The sequence below is a fragment of the Cololabis saira genome, chromosome 4 (genome assembly GCF_033807715.1).
Source record: "Cololabis saira isolate AMF1-May2022 chromosome 4, fColSai1.1, whole genome shotgun sequence".
NCBI classification, from domain to species: domain Eukaryota; kingdom Metazoa; phylum Chordata; class Actinopteri; order Beloniformes; family Belonidae; genus Cololabis; species Cololabis saira.
The window spans coordinates 38,469,505-38,493,778 of NC_084590.1; the positions used below are offsets into that span (position 1 = coordinate 38,469,505).

At 40.5% G+C, this 24,274-nt stretch overlaps 1 protein-coding gene across 1 annotated transcript in view; it reads left to right on the forward strand.

Moving 5' to 3' along the window:
- nbeab (neurobeachin b) overlaps positions 1-24,274 on the forward strand; it is a 236,494-nt gene that overhangs the window by 133,460 nt on the left and 78,760 nt on the right. Inside the window, 4 exon segments of the mRNA XM_061719704.1 lie at positions 1,922-2,030; positions 4,699-4,865; positions 13,011-13,135; positions 22,596-22,742. Coding sequence (XP_061575688.1) covers positions 1,922-2,030; positions 4,699-4,865; positions 13,011-13,135; positions 22,596-22,742 — 548 coding nt within the window.

The following is a 24,274-nucleotide window of genomic DNA, read 5'->3' on the forward strand; positions in this document are numbered from 1 at the left end:
CTGCTGACCCATCTGGCCTTGCCTCTTGCATGCCCAGGCTCTTGCTCCAGTCCAGCCGGGCTCCTCTCCAGTCCCACGCTGGCCCTGGAACAAAGAGCCTGAGCCAGCAGCGCCATGCAGGCACTGTCCACGGTGCTGCTGACAGGCTCCTTTTTCTTTTTTTTTTTTTTTCAAGCTTACTCAAGTCTCTCCGCACCTACCCGGCTTAAGTAGACAGATCTAGGGGCAGCGCATGGATAAATCTGTTCACTTTACAGGGCTCAGCTGACACAGACACTGGCATTTCCGCTGCATTCTCACAACACTTCCAGCCAGTGTGCTGATTCACAACTTTATAATGCCAAGCCACTCTTACTTACACTTGAGATGCCTTGATTAGGCTGGGGAGTGGGATATTATTACCACAATCAGACCAGACCATGAGTTTGGACGTGATGCATCCCTCGTAGGACATTGAAGCAAGAGAAAGTAAATTCTTTGTATCTACAGTATTTTCTGGACTATAAGCCGCACCTGTATACAAGCCGCATCCGCTCTATTTAAAGAAAAAAAATATATGCAAGACGCAGATATTTATGTTGTTAGATTAGATATTTACTACATGTACAGAACCATTTTGAACTATAAATGATGTACATGTTTGTACCTAAATAGATCCTTTCCTAACAGTGTCTTTTAACACGGCAACAACTTTGCTGATTAAAACCGGACAGAACCAAGAGAAAATAACCGGTATTTATTTATCTGTTTGAAATCTGCTTCTACCTACTTCTATCTGCTAAAGAAGAAGTAGCATATTCTTCTTTGCATTTATTTTGTCTTAGTTTTGATTCTAATTCCGGTTAGAGCGCCCCAAGCTGTGGAAGAAAAATCCACAGAATAGCTGCACCTTTATATAAGCTGCATGGTTGAAAACCTATGAAAAAAGTAGCGGCTTATAGTCCAGAAAATACGGTACATGTAGCACCGTTGGAGCTTTAACTAATATTCTGACAGAAAAATTCACATTAACAAGTACACAAAAACTCTGTGAAGTAGATGTGTGGTCTAGTGATGATAAATAAACAAAGAAGAAAGAGGGAAAAGAATAAAAACACTGTTAGAAATTACCGACGATGACATGTTTTTCTTTCTAAAAAAGCTAAATGTTCAAACTTGGGCTCCGTTGCCCACACTCATTTTTTTTTCTTCTATTTATTTATTTATTTTTTAGTTCAACTTATTGATTAATATTTTCTCTCCATGAAATATTAAAACCAAAAGTGTGATAGGGAGCAGTATTGCCTTCCCCTCCCGCATCTCCAAATATCACTTGTCAACTTGTTTTCTCATCTATTCTTGGTTTGGAAACAAAGCCTGGCATTGTCAGCGTAGATCTTTTGAACGGTGAACTTGTCTATTAATGAGTGCTTGTCAGCAGTCAAAGAGGCAAGAGCAGCTGATGAATGCAGCCTCTGGATTACTGACTCTCTTAGGGACAGGAGGGAAAATTACAATCCGTATCAGGCACTGGAGAGGAACAAGGGCCGTTTTAATTAAAACAGAGCTCGCCTAATGGTGTGTAAAATTGTATGTAATCTCCACACAATATCCAGGGTGATTCCAGTTGCTAAATTGTGAATGAGGATGGATGCCACAGAGCAGCTAGGGTCGGTCCGATTTGTCAGGAGAGCAGGAACAAGGTTCTGGTCATCTGGTCGGGAGTCAGTCAGAAGCATGTCAGAAAGGCTTCACTGCTCCGGTGGCCTTAATGCTGCAGAGGGATCTGTCATTGACCTGCAGCCTTGTATCATAACGCAGACAAATGATGCTGCTTACCAGTCCGCTCTTTCAACAAGCACAGTGTTGCACATTTGTTCTCATGTATGTGTTTGTGAAAACTAAGCAGCTGCTGCATTTAGCTTACTCTGCTATGTTAAAGGTTACTGTGCCACGCCATGAAGGACCACATAGTGCGGGTTGCCAATGAAGCCGAATTCATCCTGAACCGACAGCGAGCGGAGGACGTCCACAAACACGCAGAGTTTGAGGTAAAACACTCTTATCTATCTCATCCTACATACAAAAGAAAAGTACAATGAATCACAAGGCAAGGCAAGTTTATTTATATAGCACAATTCAACACAAGGTGATTCAAAGTGCTTTACATCGACATTAAAAGCAGCATGAGAAAAGGAGGTAAAATAATAAAAAATATTAAAGCTGCAAGCAGCGATGAACGGGCCCTCGCAGTCATGGCCACCGTCCCCCATAAGCATATCAGAAATGACACCACCCACGACTTCCTATGTCAAACCATTCAAATGTTATAGCAGAAAATAGCGCCAACCAATCAGAAGAAGGGGCGGGACTAATTCAGGCCAACGAAGGTCAAGGACTCAATACAGAGTCCGATGACACCACCCACGACTCTTTATGTCAAACCATTCTCAAAGTTATGGCAGAGAAAATTATTCTAGGGGGCGCTGTTGAGCCGTTAGGCCACGCCCATTAATGCAAACCATTAAATATCAAATTTTTCGCCAGGCCTGGCTTGCATGCCAAATTTGGTGACTTTTTGGGCACGTTTAGGGGGGCAAAAAGGCCCTCCTTTCGTCAGAATAAAGAAAGAATAACAATTCCTACAGATACAATAGGGCCTTCGCACTGCAAGTGCTCGGGCCCTAATGATAAGAAAAGAAGTAAAATAATAAAAAGCACAAGTTGTTAAAAATAAGGGCAGTAGAGTACAGCAGTTAAGTATTTAATTTAAGAGTACTCTTCAGTAAACAGTAATGTTTTTAGGCCTGATTTAAAGGATCTACAGTTGGAGCAGACCTCAGGTCTACAGGAAGTTTGTTCCACCGGTGAGGAGCAGAATAACTGAACTGCCTCACCTTGCTTGGTTCTGGTTACACAACATACTGAAAATATTATGAGTTTTTTTTTTTTTTTTTAAATCTCGTATTTTCCTAATTGAAATTGTTCCACCTGCTGTGAAAATAGAATTTCTCAATCTTCTAATGAGCTCTAAACAAATCCTATTACTATAAAAGAGCCATACAGCTTTATGTGCCCGGTAATCGTGTCCCTCTGTGTCCTTTTTTTCAGAATTAACTTCTCACAATTACAGTTCTTATAAATGACTGCAATTACTACGAGCCAAGGGATATTCTGACAATGTTAATTTAGCGCTTTGATATGAGCTCTTTAGGTGGATAACCCGCAGAGCGCTGTATTTAGTCTATCTCTTTCAAGCAAACCCCTATTTCACACATGTACTAAAAGCTGGAACTTGTGTAAAAAAAGATTGTTCTCACCGTAATGAGCATTAAGCTTTTATTGACCTCTAATTGTATAGTGTCATAACAAGCCATCAAAGGAGAACACAGGGCAAACTGAAAGCCTTAGAAACAGAGCATTCATTGCAAAACATGAAGAAATATTGTTTTTTTTATGATTTGTTTACCGTAAAGCAGGAGACCGTGTGTTTACAGACGTACAAATCACAACACGGACGCACTTCTGCCACCTCGGTTAACAGCTCGTACATGTGAGGAGTGATGAGTTTCTTATCTGGAAAAAGCAGCCATCCTCAAACAGCAGCTTGATATACAGTTCCTGAGGATCCTTGACCTGCTAGATAAACTGGAAGAGACTGCTAGATATGCGGTGTCAAGAGAAGGGGGGAAGCATACCTGGCCCCATCCGTTCTGTCTGCCAACTCCAGACAGCCCACACTTTTCATCTCGGCCTGACGTTACTTTATTACCCACTCTCCAAGATTGAAGATTCAGGACGCAGATAAGACATTTTTACAATTAAGTTGGTGTCAGGGAGAAGCTTCATATGCTTTAAAGTGATAAATAATGTTTGATATTTGTCACGGCGTCACGTGGTAATGCGAGATGACAAGCAGAGATTGAGTTATCTGCTTTATGAGGAATACAGAGAAGTACGATATCTGACAGGATTCAAATTTAAAGCGGGGAATTCGATTAACTCGTAGCCACTGTTAGTAAATTAGATTGTGAATATTAGCAAGAGCTCCCCCAGGGTGGAGTAGCAAGACAATCTGGTTTTGGCAGCAGAGAAGTCACGTTTGCTCCTTTTTGCTTTACTTTCATCCACCTGGAATACTTTTTGTTGCACTTCGATTTAAAAATTATTCCAACACTAATAGCATTTGTTATTGAATTTAAACATTGTCACTGAGAGCGGCTTCAATTCTTTATGTTTGCACCTTTCCTACACCAGGGGATATTCAACCTGCATTGATATAATAGCAGTGGACCTTTGTAACCCTAAATGGACCATATTCTTTGAGGATCTATTAGAGTATTTTTCCTTTTCCCCCCTGATGGCACCGTCCACAGCTACCTAGCAGGGAGCCTCATCTGTCTGCAGTTAGGGAATGGACTGCCTTCATGTGCTCACCATGATTTACTACATTCCTCCAAGGGAGCAGAAATACATCTCTCAGCTGTCCACTAATATCTTTATGCACTCAAGTGTGTTGAATGAAGCCATAACATTCCTCAGCGTGACAAATGCTCCATTAGGGAGAATATATTATTCTGACTTTATTCAAGTAAAACATTCTCCAATGCTATTAGCGCAATGTCAGACTTTCACTTTTGTCAGTGGAGACTGTGGCTAAATCTGTAAGTATGTGCTGTATCTTTTATATTTTTTTTTCCTCTTTGCTTTTCAAATTAGTCCAACTGTGCCCAGTATGCTGCTGATAGAAAAGAGGAGGAGAAGATGTGTGACCACCTGATCAGCGCTGCCAAACACAGAGACCATGTGACGGCCAACCAGCTAAAGCAGAAAATTATCAACATCCTCAACAACAAGCACGGTGCCTGGGGTACGCCGGGCCAGAGGTAAAACGCCCTCAACAAATGACCCGGTTCGCTTCTCAGACCGTGTTAAGTGCTTAACGTGAACCATAACTGTGTAATGTCGGGTCTAACCTTCAGGACAAAAGTTAGCTGCTCGCAAAAAAAATCTTCAGTCAAGGGAGACCACCAGTTAATGTCATTTTCCCAGGATCCGATAGGGTCAGCAATCCAGTCAGCAAACACAATTACAGTGCGGAGTGGGCCTAATCCCCCGGGGACAGTTGATTGGCCAGTCATCCCACATACTGGACTGGAAGAGCGGGGGGAGAGAGGGGGGTTGGGGGTGTCTCTCCAGCATTGTCCAGGCATTCATTGACCCTTCCAGAAAGGCAGCGCAGCACCTGGTGGTCGTGGCAGCCTTCCCCATGGGCCCTGTTAAAATAACCAGCGGCTCTCCGGCTCTACAGCGCACCTTTCACTTGTTTCCACATGGCCTCAGAGATGCAGTTCACTTTGGTGGAATTACCAAGATATATGTGACAGACGGGCTAGAACAATATAGAGAATATAAAACAAGCAACAGTGAGAGAGCTGAGAGTATTTGAACTGATGCATAGAGCAACGGACACATATCTACTTTTGCTAATTGCGCTAAAACAATTTAAAGGAACATTGGAGGAATGCACAAACTACTGCCAGAGACGCTGCTTTGTAATAAAATTAATAAATGCATTTTCATGTCAGCAGGTACTGGGTTTGTTTCACACTTTAAATCATGCTTGCTGATTCTAGCACCATATCGGTAGTTATAGCATTATTATATTTCTGTTTCCACATTAAATGGCAGATGTCATGAGCAGCTCAATTTGGTTTGGTTAGTTTTCAACAAATTCTTGGAAAAATGGTTAATTCAGAACCATATCAAGTATATTTATCTTGGGTTTTTTTTTTCTATTGACATTTCAGATGTTTCAGAAGCAATTAAAGTCTTTAACGGTTTAGTCTTATGATAATAATCCATGTGTGCCTGTGAGGGTTGCAGGATCCAAGAACAGCTTTCCTTAAAACTGACTGAACCTTAACAACTCAGAGACATGCTCTGGATTGAATTCAGGACTCTTGTTCAAATATTTATGAAGCCCCTCTCGGAGGCATAGACGCATTTGCATTGAAACAAAGGGATAGCGAGTGTGGGTGCATTGTAAATGATACCACAAAACTTCCAACAAATTCAAATTTAATGGTAACCTGCTGGTGAAGAAAAATGATGCAATATGCTCTCAAGCTCCAGGCAGTGTTGCAGTTCAGCAGCTTAGTCTTATTCACTGCTACATTAACTTTCCCATTTATGCTGCCCTTGTAAAATATAAAGCCCCCAGGCTTTTTAAGGTGACTGTTATGCCTCTGCATGTGTGTGCGTGTGCCTACGAGAGAGAGTAAGTGAGAAAGCCTTTACTTGGTAATCTTTGTTTTCACCCTCGCGCACAGACATCGTTTTACCTTTAACTTTAAGTTATGCCTGAAGACATGCCAAAAGATATTTGTCATTAGAGCGGAACACGTGATAAACAAAATTATTCTTAGGAAGGCAATTGACGGAAAGTAGCTTGTTTATATTTTTACTTTTTGCCCTATTGTACAACTGTTCTCATTATGGCTTGACACAGAAGGGATTCATTTTCACAGCCTTCAGACATTTGCAGGTTGCATCTCTGAGAGCCACTTTATTTTGAGCTGTTGTTGTTTTGGCAAACAGCATTAGGGAACTGTGTTGCAGCACAGTTGACAACAGCCGGCTGCAAAGTAATAATCTGTGCAAGGCTCGAAAAACAGCTGCTCTGCAGTCGTGCGATGCGACTGAAGAATAAACAGATCAGACCCTATGGTGGCCTGTTTGATCATACTATATGCTTGCCCGATGATGAATGTCCCCCCGTATAGAGTCGGCATAGAAAAATCAATAGTCCTCAAATTGAAACAGTATAGGGTTGTATTGATCCACGGTGCTAAATCAAAATGAGGACACTTTGATGCATCTCTCCGAGACAGCTCTCTGCTCCGTAATGACACACTATCAATTTTAGCTTTACACTGATAAATCAAGTTGAAAATTGGATGTCAGAGTTCTTTCCAGCGAGAGAGTGATTTTCTCTGCCCTCTGGTCCCCTCTGCTGTTGACCTCTGCACCTTGCCAGTGGATTATAAAGTTCAGGCTCGTCTAAAGTGAAAGTAGATGTCAAGACATGACTGATGTATACTTTGAAGGCTAACGTCCACTGCCTCTTCAGGAAGGGGAACCTTTTACAGTGACATTACTATAAAGTCAATTGAATTACAACTTTATTACAAGCTGCAAAAAATGACTATGTCAACAGTTTAAAACACCATTTTAATAAGACAAGTGTACATACCAACTTAATAGTGTTATTGATTTTTTTCTTTTCTTTTTATATGACATTTTGATGTTCCTGTAATACTCAGACGCACATATTTAGACTGTGATTTATACTCACAAATTAGACTTGACTGACCTTCCTTTGTGTCATTCCTTAGCTAACATTCCTGTGTACGTTGTCGACACGAATCGCAGGCAAATGTGAAAAGGGACTGGAGCATACGAGGCTCTTTGTATCCTACGCAGGAGCATCGCTGACGGCTGACGGAGCAGCCTCGGCCGACCTCAACCACAGACCTTAACTTTACCTGACTAGTCTATTGATTGTCAACATTTCTTCTGTATAATTACTTTTTTTGTGGCAAAGGAGAGAAAGGAAAATGGCGGCATATATTGATCTGCGGCGAAGCGGGCCGTTTCCCTTGACTAACAGTGAGCTTCATCTCATGCACGTGAAGAATGGTAACAATCTGCCCGTGGATAATAACTTTGTGATGGAATGAACCTTTTTACTCACTATGCTCCCAGAGTATATGGTCCTGCCTGAGAGGGTTATCAATTCTAATAGAAGTCCAATACTACAAAGGGGTGGGCTCCCTTGGAGGGCTTTTGCAGTCTCTGAGGGTTTTGGGTCTGTTGTCCCTACCGGGGCAAAATACAAAGGTCGAGATCTCCACGTTAGATGAGGTGAAAATTTAACCTGGTCCTAAAAATAATGGCAGTAAAAATACTTGTTTTGTTCTTTGACACCAGGGTTGTAAAATGTATCATCTTCTGCCTGTGATAAATTGAATCGTGGGAGGTTTTTTTTTCCTCTCATTTTCAATGCATGCACTCTTGTTTCCCTCTGAATAGTCATTTGTATACAGGTTTTCAATTTTCATTGCACTATAGGGAGAGGTTCAGTAAACTGCTCTCTTTAAAAGTCTTTGCAAGAGAGGTGGTTCTTTTTTTAAATCTCAATGTTTAAAATATGATGCTCCTTTGTTCCCATTTACCAACACATTCTCCTCTCACACTTGTTCTTGACCTGCGCCGTCCTCCGTTCCCCCGGGCCGCTCTTAACCTTGTGCTAATTATCTCTGGAAAGCGGCCCATTCACATAATCATCAATTTCGGTGGGTGTTGAAATGGAGCTGGGCATGGCCCGAGTGTGCCACATTCCCTCGTGAAAGATCGGTGAAGCACGGGGGTTCACCAGCAGTACAGTGAGGCTCCTCATCCCTCGTCCCATCGTATGTCTGTCTTCATTACACCAGATGACCTGGAGTTAATCTAGCTGCTGCTGTGTTGTTTTTCCCTTTTGTCTTTGGCCAGCACCCATCCTTCAGTGTGTCTCTTTGCTAGCTTTTAATCTACAAAAGAAAAGCCATATCCAATAAACAGAACCATTTGGATCGCTCCGTAACCTTCAGCAGTAGTGATAAGAAACGGCAAAAGTTAAAGAGATGAAAGTATTGTGTGGTATTTGTTGCCCTCCGTGTTAATGTGATCATGATGCTGACCATGCGACCACTTAGCTGTTGGGATCAGACAGATGCATGATCAAACTTGATGTGCTTTTTATTGAGGAAATTACTGTGTGGGTTTTTTTTCCCCTGCACTTTATAAGTTACTTTGAAAGACGGGCGCATCAGCATATGGTTGCCACTCTGCTCTTTTGATGCACTTTTTTTTTTTAACCGTTTCATCGAGCATTAAGAAAAACATGGCAGAAAAATGCAAGAAAGAATGCATGGGTTGACAGAAAACGATTTCAGATTCCTTTGGATTTTAGTCCCCGTTTACTGCCTTGATGGCTTTTCATGGCGTTTATTTACAAAACTACATATCTGGTTTCATTTTAATTATGCCAAAGAACCGCTTCAAGGAATGCCTTTCACTTTGTTAAATGAGAAATGTATTATTAGCCTTCCTGAGCTAAAGTCGGTGACTGAAATGTTTCAATGAATCTGTTTTTCTACACGTATGAATTAAGAAGATTGAGCAAAGTCCTCTGTAATGAGTTTAGCAAACATTAGGTGCCATAATGTTGGTGATTAGACTTCAGTATAGCAGAATGTATAAGTGCAAGAAAATCAGTTTTGTACAAAGGCAACAAGATGCAAAAGTTTTTTCCATGGTCCTCACTGACTGGTTGGTTAAAAACTATTCACTTGGACTCACTACTAAACATTTCATCTTCTGCTGCTACCTTTTTAAAGTCCTTTCTTTTTTAGAAATGCTTTTAGTTTCAGGGGCACTTGAATAGATTAGACAGTTTGTCCCCAGTTTGTCCTCAGAATGTCACTAAAAAACTGACTTGTTCTTTGTGTCTCTGACAGAAACCAGCGGCTGGTCTTTTGAATAGAATTGTCACTTATTACTGGCATCTATTACAATTATCCCCTATTCATGGCACCAGTGGAAGTTTTTAAAAAGTGCATAATGGCATTTAATCGAGTGAGCATGTCTCTGTCTTTCCTCCCCGACTGCCTCACACAAATGCCTTTTGAGCTTAATTAGAGTAAAAAAGAAACCTTTAGGCATGAGAAACTCCATTTTTGTGAGCAAGTCCAGTTTAAAAGACTTGAAAGACATGAAGTTAATCATTCCTTTTTCATTTTTGTTTACAATCGCAGCATCTAATCGAGAAATGTTATCCGGATGTAGTCATGGAGTCTTTATTTCCATTTGCAGACTCGAAGTTAAGCAGAAACTGTTGTTTGTTTTTGTTTTCCTTCTCAATTACAACAGAATGTTCTGGTCCTAACTCATGCTGACCAGAGGATGAGGGCGCAAAGTAGCCAAATGTCAGAGAAACACTAAGATCTAAGATGATTAGGAATACATCATCATCGAATCCAATATGAATCTGCGTCAACTATCACATTTCTTTTCTCTCTTCTGTAATGATATTTTAGAACCCTGTTATATTCTTATCAATCCTTTTGCCCCTCTCTACATCGTACTTTGAAATATGTTTGTCAGCCTTTCCTTTCCTTTGCCAAACAAAACACATCATCCGCGCAGGGGTGTGTGGAAGAAAGACATACTTTAAATATCCATTTGAAAGAGAAGATAATAGACGATTCCTTCCTTACACATTTATCCCACTGCACTTAGCAAGTCTGAAAGCCACCATAAATAATGGTGCTCCTGTTTCCTGTAGGTTATCAGTGCTGGAAAATTAGCTTTTAAAATGCGGTTTGAAATCCATTTGGGTGATTGATGGGTGATGGTGCTAATAAATTTTGCCAGTTTCTAGAGGGCCGGCTCACAGCCATTCTTTATGGCTGTCATGAAGCCAGACACATTCGATGTGTGAAATAAGGAGGTCTCAAACCAACACTGCTTAATGAATCCTATTGGATAGACAATTTGTTACGCAGACAAGGCAGACAACTATCTTTCCATTAGGAATCCTGAAGTTAATTTGTCTTTTATAACCTCAGACGGTATCTAAAGTCACTTTAGCTTTTGCAATATATTAGATGACACAAATGTAAACATTTGGTTTCCGAGTACTTGTTTATTACGCTTTTTCCTTTTAAGTCACATGTGAGTGAATACCACACCGATTTTTGCCAAAACATGAACTATTCTGCCATCTATCTTTACTGATGTGCTCTTTGAGGGACTGATTCCATCTTAAAAAAAAATAGCCAGTAGAGATCCCGTCTGGAGATGTGCAGCTGGACGCTCTAGATCTCCATCAACTTCCCAGAGCAGTTTTGGACCACCAGAGAGGAGGTTCCTTCAGCACTACACAGCCCCAGTCCAATCTGGCATCAACCGCATAGTCTAGAATATCACGTGCCTCGTTCACAAAAGCAAAATACCACATTAAAAACTGGAACCATCTGCGCAGGACATCACAATATTGCCGTCCAGCCCATTAATCAGTCATTGAAACTCAAGGGTTTGGTTTGTTGTTCATCTGATTGCTGTTAAAGACAAACAGATACTCTAGCTTTAAACTAAAAAGTGCTCAAATGAGCAGTGAGAAGCAGACCGTTAAAAAAAAAAAAAAAAAAAAAGCACCAAACACAGTTAATGCTGTATTAAGGAAATCTTCAAAGTGTGGATTTACCCCCCAGTGGCATCTGCTCTCTACTCGCTCTAAGAATTAGGGGAAATAATCTTCAACAATAATCACCCGGTTGCCTCCAGTGGATTTACGTTTTTCACACTGTGTAATCTTGCATTTACAATATCATTTACGTGGGTGTCTCCTTTTTCCACCCACTGACATCTCTCTTCCTACTCAGTTAAGCTTTGAGGCAGATTGGCAAGGGACAAGCTCAAGGCATTCAGTCTTGCCTTGCAGGCAGCAGCTCACGATACTTTGTGGGTGCAGCATGCGCACGCTTTCATGCACACACTCACACGCGCTCACTTTTGATTGATACTTAACTGAAACTGAGCCCCTGTTGCTGTCAGAGCCTGGCTAAGTCTCCTGAGCCTCTTGATTTCTGACATTGGTAGATATTGTATTCATGCGAGAAGCAGGCGACGTGATATTTTGCGATGTGATCCGCTGTAACACTTTAATCTGTTTAGCCAGCGTCAGTGCTGTGGCAGGGAAGGGGGCAGAAACTATACAATGAACTAGGCGGCTGTCTGCCAAGGTCTTACTGTAACCAGCACACTGCATTGTGGATTGGAAAAGGCACAATGCCCCATCCAAGGTTCTGTTTTCTGTTTTTGTGAAGATAAAACCAGAATTTTAGATGCAAACCTAAAAAGAGATGTCATACCTCGAGGATGTACTTCATTTTTGTAAGAAAAAGCATTGAAACTAACGATATCACTTCAACTATTGGTATATGAACATCTTTTAACTGCAAAGTAAAGCAGAATGAAGCATTCATTCTGAATGAAGCAGAATGAAGCCCCATATACATATTTGCATGCAGTCTTTTTAATGTATTGCATCTAAATCTACATATCTATTTTTCCCTGCATTATATTCTTCTATAAAAAGGGCATAAAGTCTTTGAAAAACATCCAGCTAGTGCACAGTTGGAAGAAGGCAGCACTTACAAACCAGAGGCTTGTCCAGATTCTTAATGGTTTGCATTAGCTGCTAGCAATAAAATTATCCCAGGTCCTCACTTATGTTGGAATAATCATTTACAAAGATGGTTACCACATGCTGAAACTGTTTTCTTCTTTTTCTTGGTCTCTGTCTTTTTTCTTTTCCTTTTTTTTTTTGGGTCATTTTTATACAGCTCTAATTCGCTGTTATTAATAATGAATAAAAATGCAATTTTCGATTGGATGGCCCCAGGGCCCTGGGAATCATTTCAATGAATATTTCAGCACATTATTTTAATCATGGCTCCACATATGCAGCGAGGGGCGGGGGCTTGTTTTATAGGCTCATGCTTCAACCGCCCCAAGACCCTGATCATTAAACTCCACGCTGTCTGCGTTGAGGTTCTTACCTTTGATTTACAAGACTTGTTAAAAAACATTGTAAAAAAAAGGAGGCAAGCTGTGCCATTTATACTTGTAATTTGAAGCTGTATTTGTAAATGGGGCTGCCTGTGATTTATGTGTGCAGTGGTTGCTGCTGCTCCCTGCTGTTCTAATACTATAGACTTTAGCAGAGCCAACATTACTGAGGCCTCTCAGGAGCACGCCAGTAACTCACTTTAATAAACTCTGCTATCTATGACCTGATTTTTTTTCTTTTTTTTTTTCTTTTCTCAAGATGTTTCCCTGCGATAAAGTGAGTGCCGTTATCACGCCATCACTGAAGGGTGTGCGCTCTGTCTAACCCGTCTGTCCTCTTTTCTCCGTCGTAGTCAGCTGCACGACTTCTGGCGTCTTGATTACTGGGAGGACGACCTACGGCGGAGGAGGAGATTTGTCAGAAACCCATTTGGCTCCACCCACTTGGATGTCACATGCAAGTCCCTGCAGGAGTATGGTGAGTGTGTTCTACATTTGTGGAAATGGTAAATCTGTCAAAAACCATCAAGAGTTAAAAGAAAAAAAAAATGTCTTTTAACTTTAAAGCTTTTTTTTGTTTGATAGGGAATTTAACCAAAACACGAAGCGACTTTTCCATATAGTTAACGTGCTGCTCATGGGAAGTTTTATATGGGGCATTAATTATGAGTGCCATAAATTGAACATGACACATCCATTTTATTGTACTTTTTATTTCCATCACAACACACACTAAAGAACAAATTGCCTCTCCCCCTTCACTGGTTTTATCCTCTGTGACTGAAACTTTTTCTCAGTGACCCAGGCAGTCATGTGCAGTTGCCCACCACCTTGTGCCAATTCTGCCTTACATCACACTAGCCGGACTTTTAAATGAAAGCTGCTCAGGGATAACAACCCCCCCCTCCCGTCTGAATAGCAGAACAACTGTTTAATGGTATATGATTGAATTGATTGTGAAATTAATGGGGTGAGTTTAATTCTTTTGTAGTTCCCCTGCACATATAGCCGTGGCAGTGCTCACTGGGCTCGGTCTGTGTTGAGCTGCTGCAGCAGACCCCTGGCTGGGCTGAAGATGTCGTACGCCTACTCTCAAGTTTGCTCCACCAGAGTGGCGTGGTACGCTCATGACAGCTCTGCAGATAAACACACACCAACTGCTGACTCAGCAACATGTAGTAATTTCATCTTCTGTTTTAGATTAAGGGGTGAGCTTCTTCTAGTTTGTTTTTTTTGTTTGTTTTTAAGCTACAGACACATTTGCTATGCCTTCAAGTGATAATTTACTGATAATTTAGTGATAATAACTGTGGCAAGGAGTCACTTCATTAAAGTTAGCAGTTTTGACCTGCTCTGCAAACTTACGGTAAGTATCTTTGGCAAAAAAGAAAGAAGAAGAATTGCACTACACCAACATCGCCTGCCAGAAAAAATAAAAAATATCAATAAACCTTGACATGGATCAAAACATCAGAAGAACATTTTCTTCCCTCTCCCTCCCTCTTGCAGCATTTTCCATCTCTTTGTGGATTTGAACAGTCCTCATCTCACTATAGAACCTCGCTAACTATTCATACTTGCTGTTTTTATTTATTTCATTTCATTGGTAAGGCAAAAACACTGACCAGAAGAAAAAAAGATATCATTCTTCAGTCTGGTTCTGCAAAAAATATGGACTGCTTACGCAATAAAGCAAAGAAGTTCTGTCTTTAGTTTGTGGAAATGTTACGATTGTCATTCTCATTTACATTCCAACCCTTTCAACCTTTTTTCCTTATTTAATAGAAAACTAACGGCTAGAGACTGCCATTGCAGTGACTGTATCTGTTTACAGACTTTCCTCCTTAGCTAGAGGACACATTTTTGAACCTGCAGACAATTTCATTAAAAAAATGTTATTAAGCCAAACTTCTGTTTGTTCACTTAAAAAAGACTTTAATTTATCTAAGGGGATATTTTCATAACCATTGATAAAATGTCATCATCAGGTGAAGTTACTGTCCCGAGAATACCTCATACAACTACAACATCGCTCCAAATAAAAACCTTTTTTCTAGCATTTCCATGCAATGCCCCCTTGGTCTGTTAGCATCGACTACTGGACTCTTTTTCAGTGTGCAGTTGTTCATATTGAGACGATATTATCTCCTTCATTGATTTGTGTGACAGAGCTCCTTAGGTGCTAGGTATTACCTGACTGTTTTGGAGTTTTTTTTGCTGCTGGATGGTATTGAATCATCATACCTGGGACTGAGAACCTGTTGAGGTCCTACTGGCATGCAGTCGTTTTAATGAGCAGAAAAATGTACAAACTTGTCAAGTGGTAGACTGTCTATGGCCGGATGGCTCTTTGTGAGAGTTGAGCTTTGTCTTCAGGCTTTTCACAGCAGGGTTTGATGTGATTGCGCGGCACAGGCCCGATTCATTAAAGTTAAAATGAGAATAATCTTTTTGGTCTTTGTTCAAGTTTCAGTAGATTTGGTGGCTGTGACAGTTGGCAGGCTTTTGGATTAAAATGTATTCTGACACTTTGAGTTTTGGTAAGAATATTCCCTTTTAATTACTATGCTACTGAGATCAATAAATGTTTTTAGCTGTTAGTCTTGGTGCAAAGGCTCAGAAGTCAGTTAACCATCTTATCAGTCCCAGGCTGCATTTTACCCCAGAGAGTCTTGAAACTTTAAATTTCGGGCTGTTAAAACAAAGAAAGAAACAAAAAAAAACATCATGCTGGATAAAAGTTTTCTTGAGTTTGAGGTGCTGCAGACTTGCATAGTTGCATTTAGAGTACATTTTAGTCTCAAACTTATTTGGCTAAAGTGCAAGCAAAGTGGAGCTTGTCAAAGATTTCAGAGCTGTTTTTCAGAAACACCACAGTAAATCTCTTGCATCATTTTTGAAAACATTGACTATTTTCTCTTTGATATAAAGAAACAAAAGATTTTTTTTTTTAAGAAGCTGACTTAATTAGTTCTGTGGCTTTTCAAAAGAAACAACTTGGCTGGTTATTTGAATCACATGGATATTGTCTTTTTTTTTATGCAAACAGTCATAATTTAAACTATAGCAGCCAAATACTATTAATCTAAACTCACAAGTCAAAATTAGACCTCTTTTTGCTCAGATGCCTAAGTGAAACGGGAGATGTATTTAAGAGCATATAGGCTATTTGGGGGTTTTTGAAGGGACTACAAACTCAAAAGCTGAACACAGCCATGTCACTTTATTTCTGATTTGTAGGGTATGATGACATCACAGACCAGACGTCGCATTTTCCTTAATTTTCCATGCCCAATGCTAACACAAAGCTGCAATGATTGCAACAGAGACAACTCTGCCCCCTTAGAACCAGTTTCTGTTAACAGAACTGTAAAGATATATTTTTAAAGGGAGCTGCTGTTTAGTTTTGTCTAGTCTGCATTTATTTTTCTTCATGTTAACACACGTTTAAACAAAACTTGTAAAATAAAAAGAGGGAGTAGGTTTCAGTGCTTTCTTCAAAATGATCTCAGCGAAGTTGAAACAGGAAGAACATTTCCCTTGAAATCCTGGACACAGTTTTCAGACTGACTAATATTGGCAAAAATTTCGCATGACCTTTTTCACCACGTATGTGCAAGTGCGTGTGTGTTTGTGCGCGTGGGTGTGCTCACTGATGGGAGGTTAAACTCTGACTGAAACTCGGCCTCGTTGTCTATTAGCAGCACTGACAGCTTAGCCAGCACATTCTGTCTCTGCCCTTTGCCTGTAATAACCTGCTGTGTTACCGCCAGCCTCCGCCCAGTATCACACTATATTGTTAGGTGATTGGAATTGGGCAAGCATGAAATGGAAGTCACGTTAATATTGATCCAAATGTTTAACGGGGTGTTTTACCTCCAGGTGTCCTTGCTGTCTCATTTCGAGTGAACAGCTTCCCCTCAGAGCTGATTGGACCAGGCGGGGATCTTTATAGCTCTTTACTTGAGCAGACGCAGCCTCGTGATGTGATATTAACCTTCTCCTGATTTATAATCAAAGACGTTAAACTGTGACAAATGACATCATGGTATTTGCTAGCATGCAAATGTAGACATTTGAATGCAGCCTCCTGGTAAATACATGATTTGCTGACATGGCTGAGTGGAGGACCTGATGTTCCGGCCCACATGTGGGGTGTGTTAGATACTGTTCTTACTGTTTTGATGGGGAGAAGAAGAGATTTTAACCTCTGGCTCAGTGGTCATGCACGACACATCCCAGGATATTGGATAAAGATCACGCCAAGAGGAAGCATCTGCACATTGTCAACTACGCAACATCAAAGCTCTGGTGTTTACTTTCACAGACTCAAAACATGTACGGATGGCTTGCATCACAGGAAGTATGAAGCTGTCATTTTCCCCCCTCATTTCATCTCTCACTGGAGAGTAAATAAAAGTGAAGAGACAAAGGGAAGGATTAGGTTGCGCCGGTGGTAATGCAATCCCAGAAAAAGGACTCTTTCTTCTTCATGCGGAACGTAGAACCTGTGGAGAGGGTTTGTAGGAGTTCGGGATGTGAAACATTCAGTGTCCTTGAAAAGAGAGATATATTTAAGGTGTTTTTAAAGAATGCAAAACAAGGATGGAAATGAATGAGTTATAGTGTTGTGAGTTATGGAACCTCAGCACAGACATGCCAATGTCACAGATCTGACAGAAATATTTGAAAAAGAAAAATTCATACATCCATCCCTCCATCCATCCATGCGTCCATCCAAGTCGGTACTGATGCCTCACAGCATGGAGGTTGAAGGTTCGACTCCCAGCAGCGGTCTTTCTTTCTGCTCTCAGGAGTTTGCATCTTCTCCCTGTACTTCCCTGGGTTTTCTCCGGCTACTCCAGCTTCCTCCCACAGTCCAAACATGTCTATGTTAAAGTGACTGGTCATTTCCAAATTGCCAATAAGAGTGAGATTGAACATGTGTGGTGGTTTGTGTGTGTGTGGCCCTGTGATGGACTGGCGGCCCGTCCAGGTGTACCGCTGTCTTTCACCCAAAGACCACTGGGACCAGCAGCTCCAGCAGCTGCTGTGACCCTCAATAGGAATAAGCAGATAGACATGATGGATGGATGGATGGTTTCCTGGAAGTGCTACCTATGTACAATGATACTGGGTATTTTACTTACTACTAATATATTGTTTTATGCTACTAATGAAACAAAAGGTGATTAGTTGATTATTTGTTTGTCTTTTCTTTAATTGTATAGGATTGCCCTAAGTTTCTAATTCAAAAATGTTTAAACATTTTTCGTTATAATCCTGAAACATCAAAAAAAGTGTGGGTAATTAAATTCTACATAGATATTGAGTGAAATAATGATGTATTCAATTGCACATGGACAACATATTAGATGTTAAAACCTTTTGCTTTTATTGATGTTGAAAAAAGTAAACCAATTTAAATGTAATGTCTGCAACATGTTTCAAAAAGGATGATACAGTTTTCAGGTGGTGAAGAACTGGACAGCAGTGCTGAACATTTAACAGTTGGGGAATGCTGTTGCAGAGCAAGGTGTGCTTCAGCATTGTCCCGGCACGGCTCGGCGCGGCTTTACACGGCTCCACTCGTGTGTTTTCGCACTGCCAGGGGAGAAGTGGGGGGGTTTGGGTGAAGCTGCTGTGACGTACTCGATTGCGCAGCACCTTTGTTCATGTCGGCGCAGATGAGAAATCAGCTGGAGCCGGGAGCGGCTGAGAGTAAAACAGCCCGTCTACATCCCTTTTTTAATTTTTTCTCGACAGCCACCAGGTTTATGAACATCTGCACCTCAGAGTTAGATCACCAAACAGACGTTTTGCGCTTTATAATAAAATCGCCGCGCGCCGCGGGTCGCTCTCTCTCTGACTCCCGCTTCCTGATTCAAACGTCTGACGGCCCCGCCCCCGACCAATCAGAGGCGCGGAGGGTGGTGACGTCAGAAATAGTCCCTGCTCAGCCCGCAAAGAACCTGGCTGAAATGGTTACAGAAAAAAGTACCGACTTGGAGCGGCTTTACCCGTCTCAGCCCTAGTGCGAAAGCGCAAAACGGGTAGAACCGAGCTGAGGTGGTACCAGTGCAAAAGCGGCATATGAGCGGAGTGGAGTAGTCCTTGATTTTCTGTTTGCATTTTTTTCTTTTTTATCCCCTTTTAAAAACATGTTAGCGTTGTCACTTACATTTTTGGGCGTAGCAGATAAAAAATGTATCATATGTTTTACAGATTTTGAAATTATGCAAAATTACATTAATCAAACAGTTCATGTCTAAGATGGCTTTAGAATCTCACCGGCTTTAGATTATATTTTGTCTTACTATCAACATTGTAACTTTATTTTCAAGGCACTTTCCGTGACAGCAGGCATAGATGTGCTCGAACTAGCTCAGGATCGTGGGTCCTAGCCGAACCCCTGTGATTAGTTGCTCAGAGGCGTCCTGTGGTGGTGACAAGCTCCAACCATCTAACTACCGGATTGAGGTTCACACGGAACTGAGATTGGTTGCAGTTCCTTGACTGGCCACTAGAGGCTGACTGCAAAAGCGAGGAAATCTCCATGGACTCCCATGTTAAAATGTCCAACTTTTGAGCAGAAATAAACATATTAACCGCCTGGTTTTTTAAAGAACCATTTTGGCCTGTCGAGTCAACATGTTAAACGGTATGATGGTCTGACAGCAGCTCTGCAGATATTTTGACCGGGTTCAGCTACAGGAACTGGGAGCAAAACTAACTTTGACTGACGTACGGTGGTCATGTTCCCATCAGCTGTCCCTGTACGAAAAAAAATGGGCTTTGAAACCGGTCGTCAGAAACCATTGTTTTATACAGTCTGCGGTTGGCGACAGCTGGCAGGTCTTCATCAGTCAATGAGGTCACAAAAGCTCTGCAATGCACTTTATAGTGTAATTAGTGTACTGTGAGACAGTCTAAGCTCAGTGATTGAACAAGAGTACCCGGGAGAGTGAGGATTCATGGCTTATCCTGGCACTGTTCCTGAAGAGCGTGAAACCAAACATGATATAAAACTGCTGTCGCACTGAGAAGCCGAATAACTCCAGCCTACTTTCTGTAGTTTTTCTTTTGTTTGTTGCTGCTTTTGTACCATTTAATAGAGGGATGCTAATTTGTTAAGCATGATTTTTTTAGGGACATGATGGGTATTTAAATCCACCATGTGGTAATCATGATCATCTATACCTCCATTTATCTTATATATTCTTTCAAATGTTTGCCAGTCGTTGGAATTGTTTGAAACACTTAAAGGACCATTCCCTTTGTCCTCCTGGACAGTGGTGAAAAGCTTTCTAATCAGTATGTTGTGACACCACTGCACAGCAAGCCCTTTAATCGTGACAAATGGGGCCTCTTTTCAGAGCTGCACATTTAGTATAACAGTATCTCCAAGTAAGAGGGTCGTCACTCCAAGACAATCACTCTTGGATGCCAGCGTGTTTGCGTTTTCATGTCGTGGCTCTTCATTGTTTTGTCATTTACAACCTTATACCATTTTCTTTGAGACCCAAACTGCATCATTGGTAAAGCTTGGTGCAGTCCTCTTATCCAACATTGTTAGCCCCCCTCCCCCCATTTCTCACCCCCCCCCTTCTCAGACGCACACAACAGTTCGTTTTTGGTCATTTGCATGTTGAAATCAGCATGGTTTATTTGGTCTACCCGGCCCTCTCCAGACTTGCCAGTCAGAGCATTAGCCTGTCCGCTGAGTTTTCCCTCATTTACTTGGAGCATGATGGTTGGTTTACAGAATTACAGTTTTAAGTTTCACTCTTTGTGCTTTGATTTTTGACCGCTGGCTGGCGTTTGCCTTTAACATTGCACAGAATTCATTTCCGAAAAGGCTCCAACTTCTTCCCCTCTTGTCTGATGAAAGCACACGAGATACGAGACAGAGCAGGAAGCAGACTTTTTTTCTCGGTAGCAGTGTTGACAACAGTCAAATGTGACCTCTTCAAGACAAGGTACATGTTCCTCAGGGGAGGGAGAGGTGAATTAAAAACTGTGCTGAAAGGAAACATGTCAGACGGGTGTCAGCCACCTCTCATACCTTGATATGTGCTCTTCCTTTTGTACACACAAATTTTCCCTCTGGTTATTTCCCTGACTGGTTTTCAGAAAGTCGCATAAGTGTTTTGAGCAGCTCCGTGGCAGGTTGGAGATGTGGTGATTTATGCTGATTAATGTGTTTTGAGACCTCTTTGTTTTTCTATGATCTATGAACACATCTATTTCAATAAGCATGCTCCACTATAGCCATATGATGAAGTCCTGCTATAAGCAGCCTCCTAATTGTGCTGTCTGTTCAGTCTCACTCTTGTCAAGTCTCCTAAAGCAGCAAATGATATCTCTAATCTACTATGAGCTTGTAATGCGTCCGTCGACTCAGCTGTTGGTCTTTTAAGATACAGATCGTGTTTCATTGTTGACCTCGTCTAAAAATAAAAGCCGAAACGCCTCTGATGTTCAACTACTCAAAAATGCATTTAGTGAGCAAACGTGTACAGAACCCTGACATTCTTTCATAAGATATGTCAAGTACATTAGTGTGCATCTCATGCAGGATCATCCTGCATATCATTATGTGTTTCATTCTGTTATCCTCCATGGTTTATTTTTGTCTTGAGTGTTTTTCTCAGTTTTGCACTTTAATAGTGCAGGACAACATTTAATTTGATATTTATAGTTTTTTCCTCAAGCGTTATAAAAAAGAAAATAATTTGTAAAATCGAGTTTTAGAAGGTGGTTAGAATATTAGCTTAATATGTTTTTTTATTATGATGTGCTTAGCATTTGCTATTTAATCCATCCACCTATCCATCCATCAATCCATCCATCAATCCTTAGACCATATATTCTATTAATGAACTACCTTACAAGTGCTCCAATTAGTTAAACAGGACATTACTTGAACATTGTTATACTTTTCTACACAAGTAAAGGTTGTGATCAAGCAGAGATGTATACTTAGAAATGGTTATTGTAATTGACACGCTACAAAAGTAGCATGGTTTTGCCTCCTAGCTAATAAAAAATCTCTGAATGTTTCTAATATTTGTGTTTGTGTTTTTGTTGTTTTTTTTATTTTCACATATTTACTTTGGTTAACAATGTCAATGCTGCTGTATTTTAAAAAAAAATACCTAAATGAAATAGGTTACTCTAAATTGAATTTGGATAACCCATAAATTACATTTTAAGTCTTGTGTCTTGCATTACTTTTTGTCTAACATGCTTTACACTAACACAAATATTGCCTTCTAGCTTGATGGTAATGTCTTAAAAAATGTCTCTGAGGCTCAGATATGACACACATATTTCCAATTTTCCAGTTTCAGTGGTAGCCATCTGAAAAATAGAAGTATATAACAGAGTTTGGGCGACTTATGTAGCAGTCATTGTGAGACTGCAGATACGCTACAGCCACTAGTTCTTAAATTGTATTTCAGTAGGAGGTTTCTGTGGTTTTTGCTACCCACATGACTATTTTGTGCATGCAAATAAAGTCTGCTCAGACCTCAGCGGTCTATACTACTCTGACTGCAAACAGAGGCCAGAAAGCTGGTAACAAAAATCTTCTCCTTTGTTTATTGATTGTGCTTTATATATGACTGCAGTAATGTAAGCTGCTGGTAGCACTCAATAGCAGCAGTGTTTTCCCTTAGATACAACCTCCAAACTATTATAAGCCAATTTCCCTCTGAAATTAAAAGAAAAGAAATGTGAAAAGTCTCTTAGGGAGAAAAGGAATGCAATGCATCTCTGCTTGGCCTCTTAAAAGGCATTTGTTCCTGATTAGACAATAATGAAAAGCAACTTTGCTTACTCTTAAAACGTTGTCTCTTCTTTTAGCCCATTTGAGAACATGTACTAAAATCAAGCAAAACATTTGGTGACCTCACTTCCCATGTGTATTTTTAAAGGCTTGAAGGAGGATGAGATGGTCAAGTCTAAGATGGTTTTCCGGAGCCCGACTGTGGCTACTCAGAACACGGAGGCCGAGCTGATACTGGATGGAGACGACGATACCGTCAGCCAGCTGCAGGAGAAGGAGATGGACAACTTGGGTGGTATGTCAGCGCACCAGCATGTTGATTGCGAGCAGTGCAACGTCACGTCTGCAGCATCACTCGTCTTTTCATCAGTCTTTGTCCTCATGATTGTATGATTACATCAGTGGGTGTGTATTAACAGAAACTGTTCATTGTAGTGTGCTGGTCTGAGTCCAGCTGAAAGAAAAACATTTATTTGGATTTAATCTCAGAATCTCAGAATCTGTGATGCATTTAAAGTCTGAGATTACTGGTTGTATACGGACATCTGCCGTCAGTAACTTTGTCTTGCTGTACTGATCTGGAAAACTTTGCTGACTATTGAGAACTGCAAAAGCTTTTTTGATCTGGTAAGTGACTTTTTGTGTTTTGGATCAGTTCTTTCCTTGAGTGTCAAGTTTTCTTAAATCAAACTCACGCCTGAAGGATGATTGATCTGAAGGTCTTATAATTAGTACTAATTAACCTTGTTTTATAGGTCATTTGATTTCAAGCTTTTCTTAAAAAAAAGTGGGTTCAACATATTCAAAATGTGTGTATAAACTGAGTTATGGTGTTATACAATGGTGTAAATCTTATTTTATTATGCAGTAAAGTGCCACTTCTTTCTATTAAAAGCATCACTAACACTTTTCATACATTTATTTTTCTGTAAAATGAATCCGTTACATACTGTAGAACATCTAAAATTCAAGTACAATGAATTTAGTGTACTTTAAATCAACATTGAAGTCTATTGCCCAGAAAAGTGCATGTAATCTAATTTAATCTATTTGTGTGAATGTAAACTCATGACTCATATTTCCTGCAGTGAAACTGTCACCTGTTTAAAGTTATCTGACACATCCGCAGAAAGAGAAATTCAAGCATGCAGTTATCTTTTTTATTTATTTCGGATTTCATTCATAATAGTTATCAACCCAGACTTTAATGATTTGGCTTTCCCAATGCAGTCAGATATGCAGTTTGCTGCCAAAGTGACATTTGTTGTCCAAACACACTGTTAATTTAACCACCTTCACGCTGACTGTGAGCCAAAGTATTCAGCCGAGTCTGATCCGCTTTCCAAGTAACTGCCATTGCTCTGGGAGGTAAGTTATCGGGAGTTTGCTTTAGTTTGGATCATAGATTATGCCCTACATTTAAACCAAATCCTCACTTAATCCCTAATAAATATAGGGTAATTGGTGGCGCACGCATGCAATCTTTTATGGGCTTATTACGGTTCAAAAACATTTCCTTTTCTCCAGTGTGTAGATTATAAAGCATTAAAGAAGACTTAGTGGTAGTTTTTTTTTTCTCTTGTGGGCACAGGAAATTGTTTACTTTTGACGTTTACAGAAGATCATTTCTCCAGTGCTATAAATAACCTTTTTTTATTTTTAAACTGTAGTGCTAGAACATTTATCATCTGAAAGTAATTATGTTCAAAGAATGCACTGCTCATAACTGGACACTTGTATCAGGACTTCCACTAAACGCACAAGAGCAAAGCGTGAATATATTTATGTAATGGAGTCATTCCATCTGCGTGATAGAAAACGTATGAG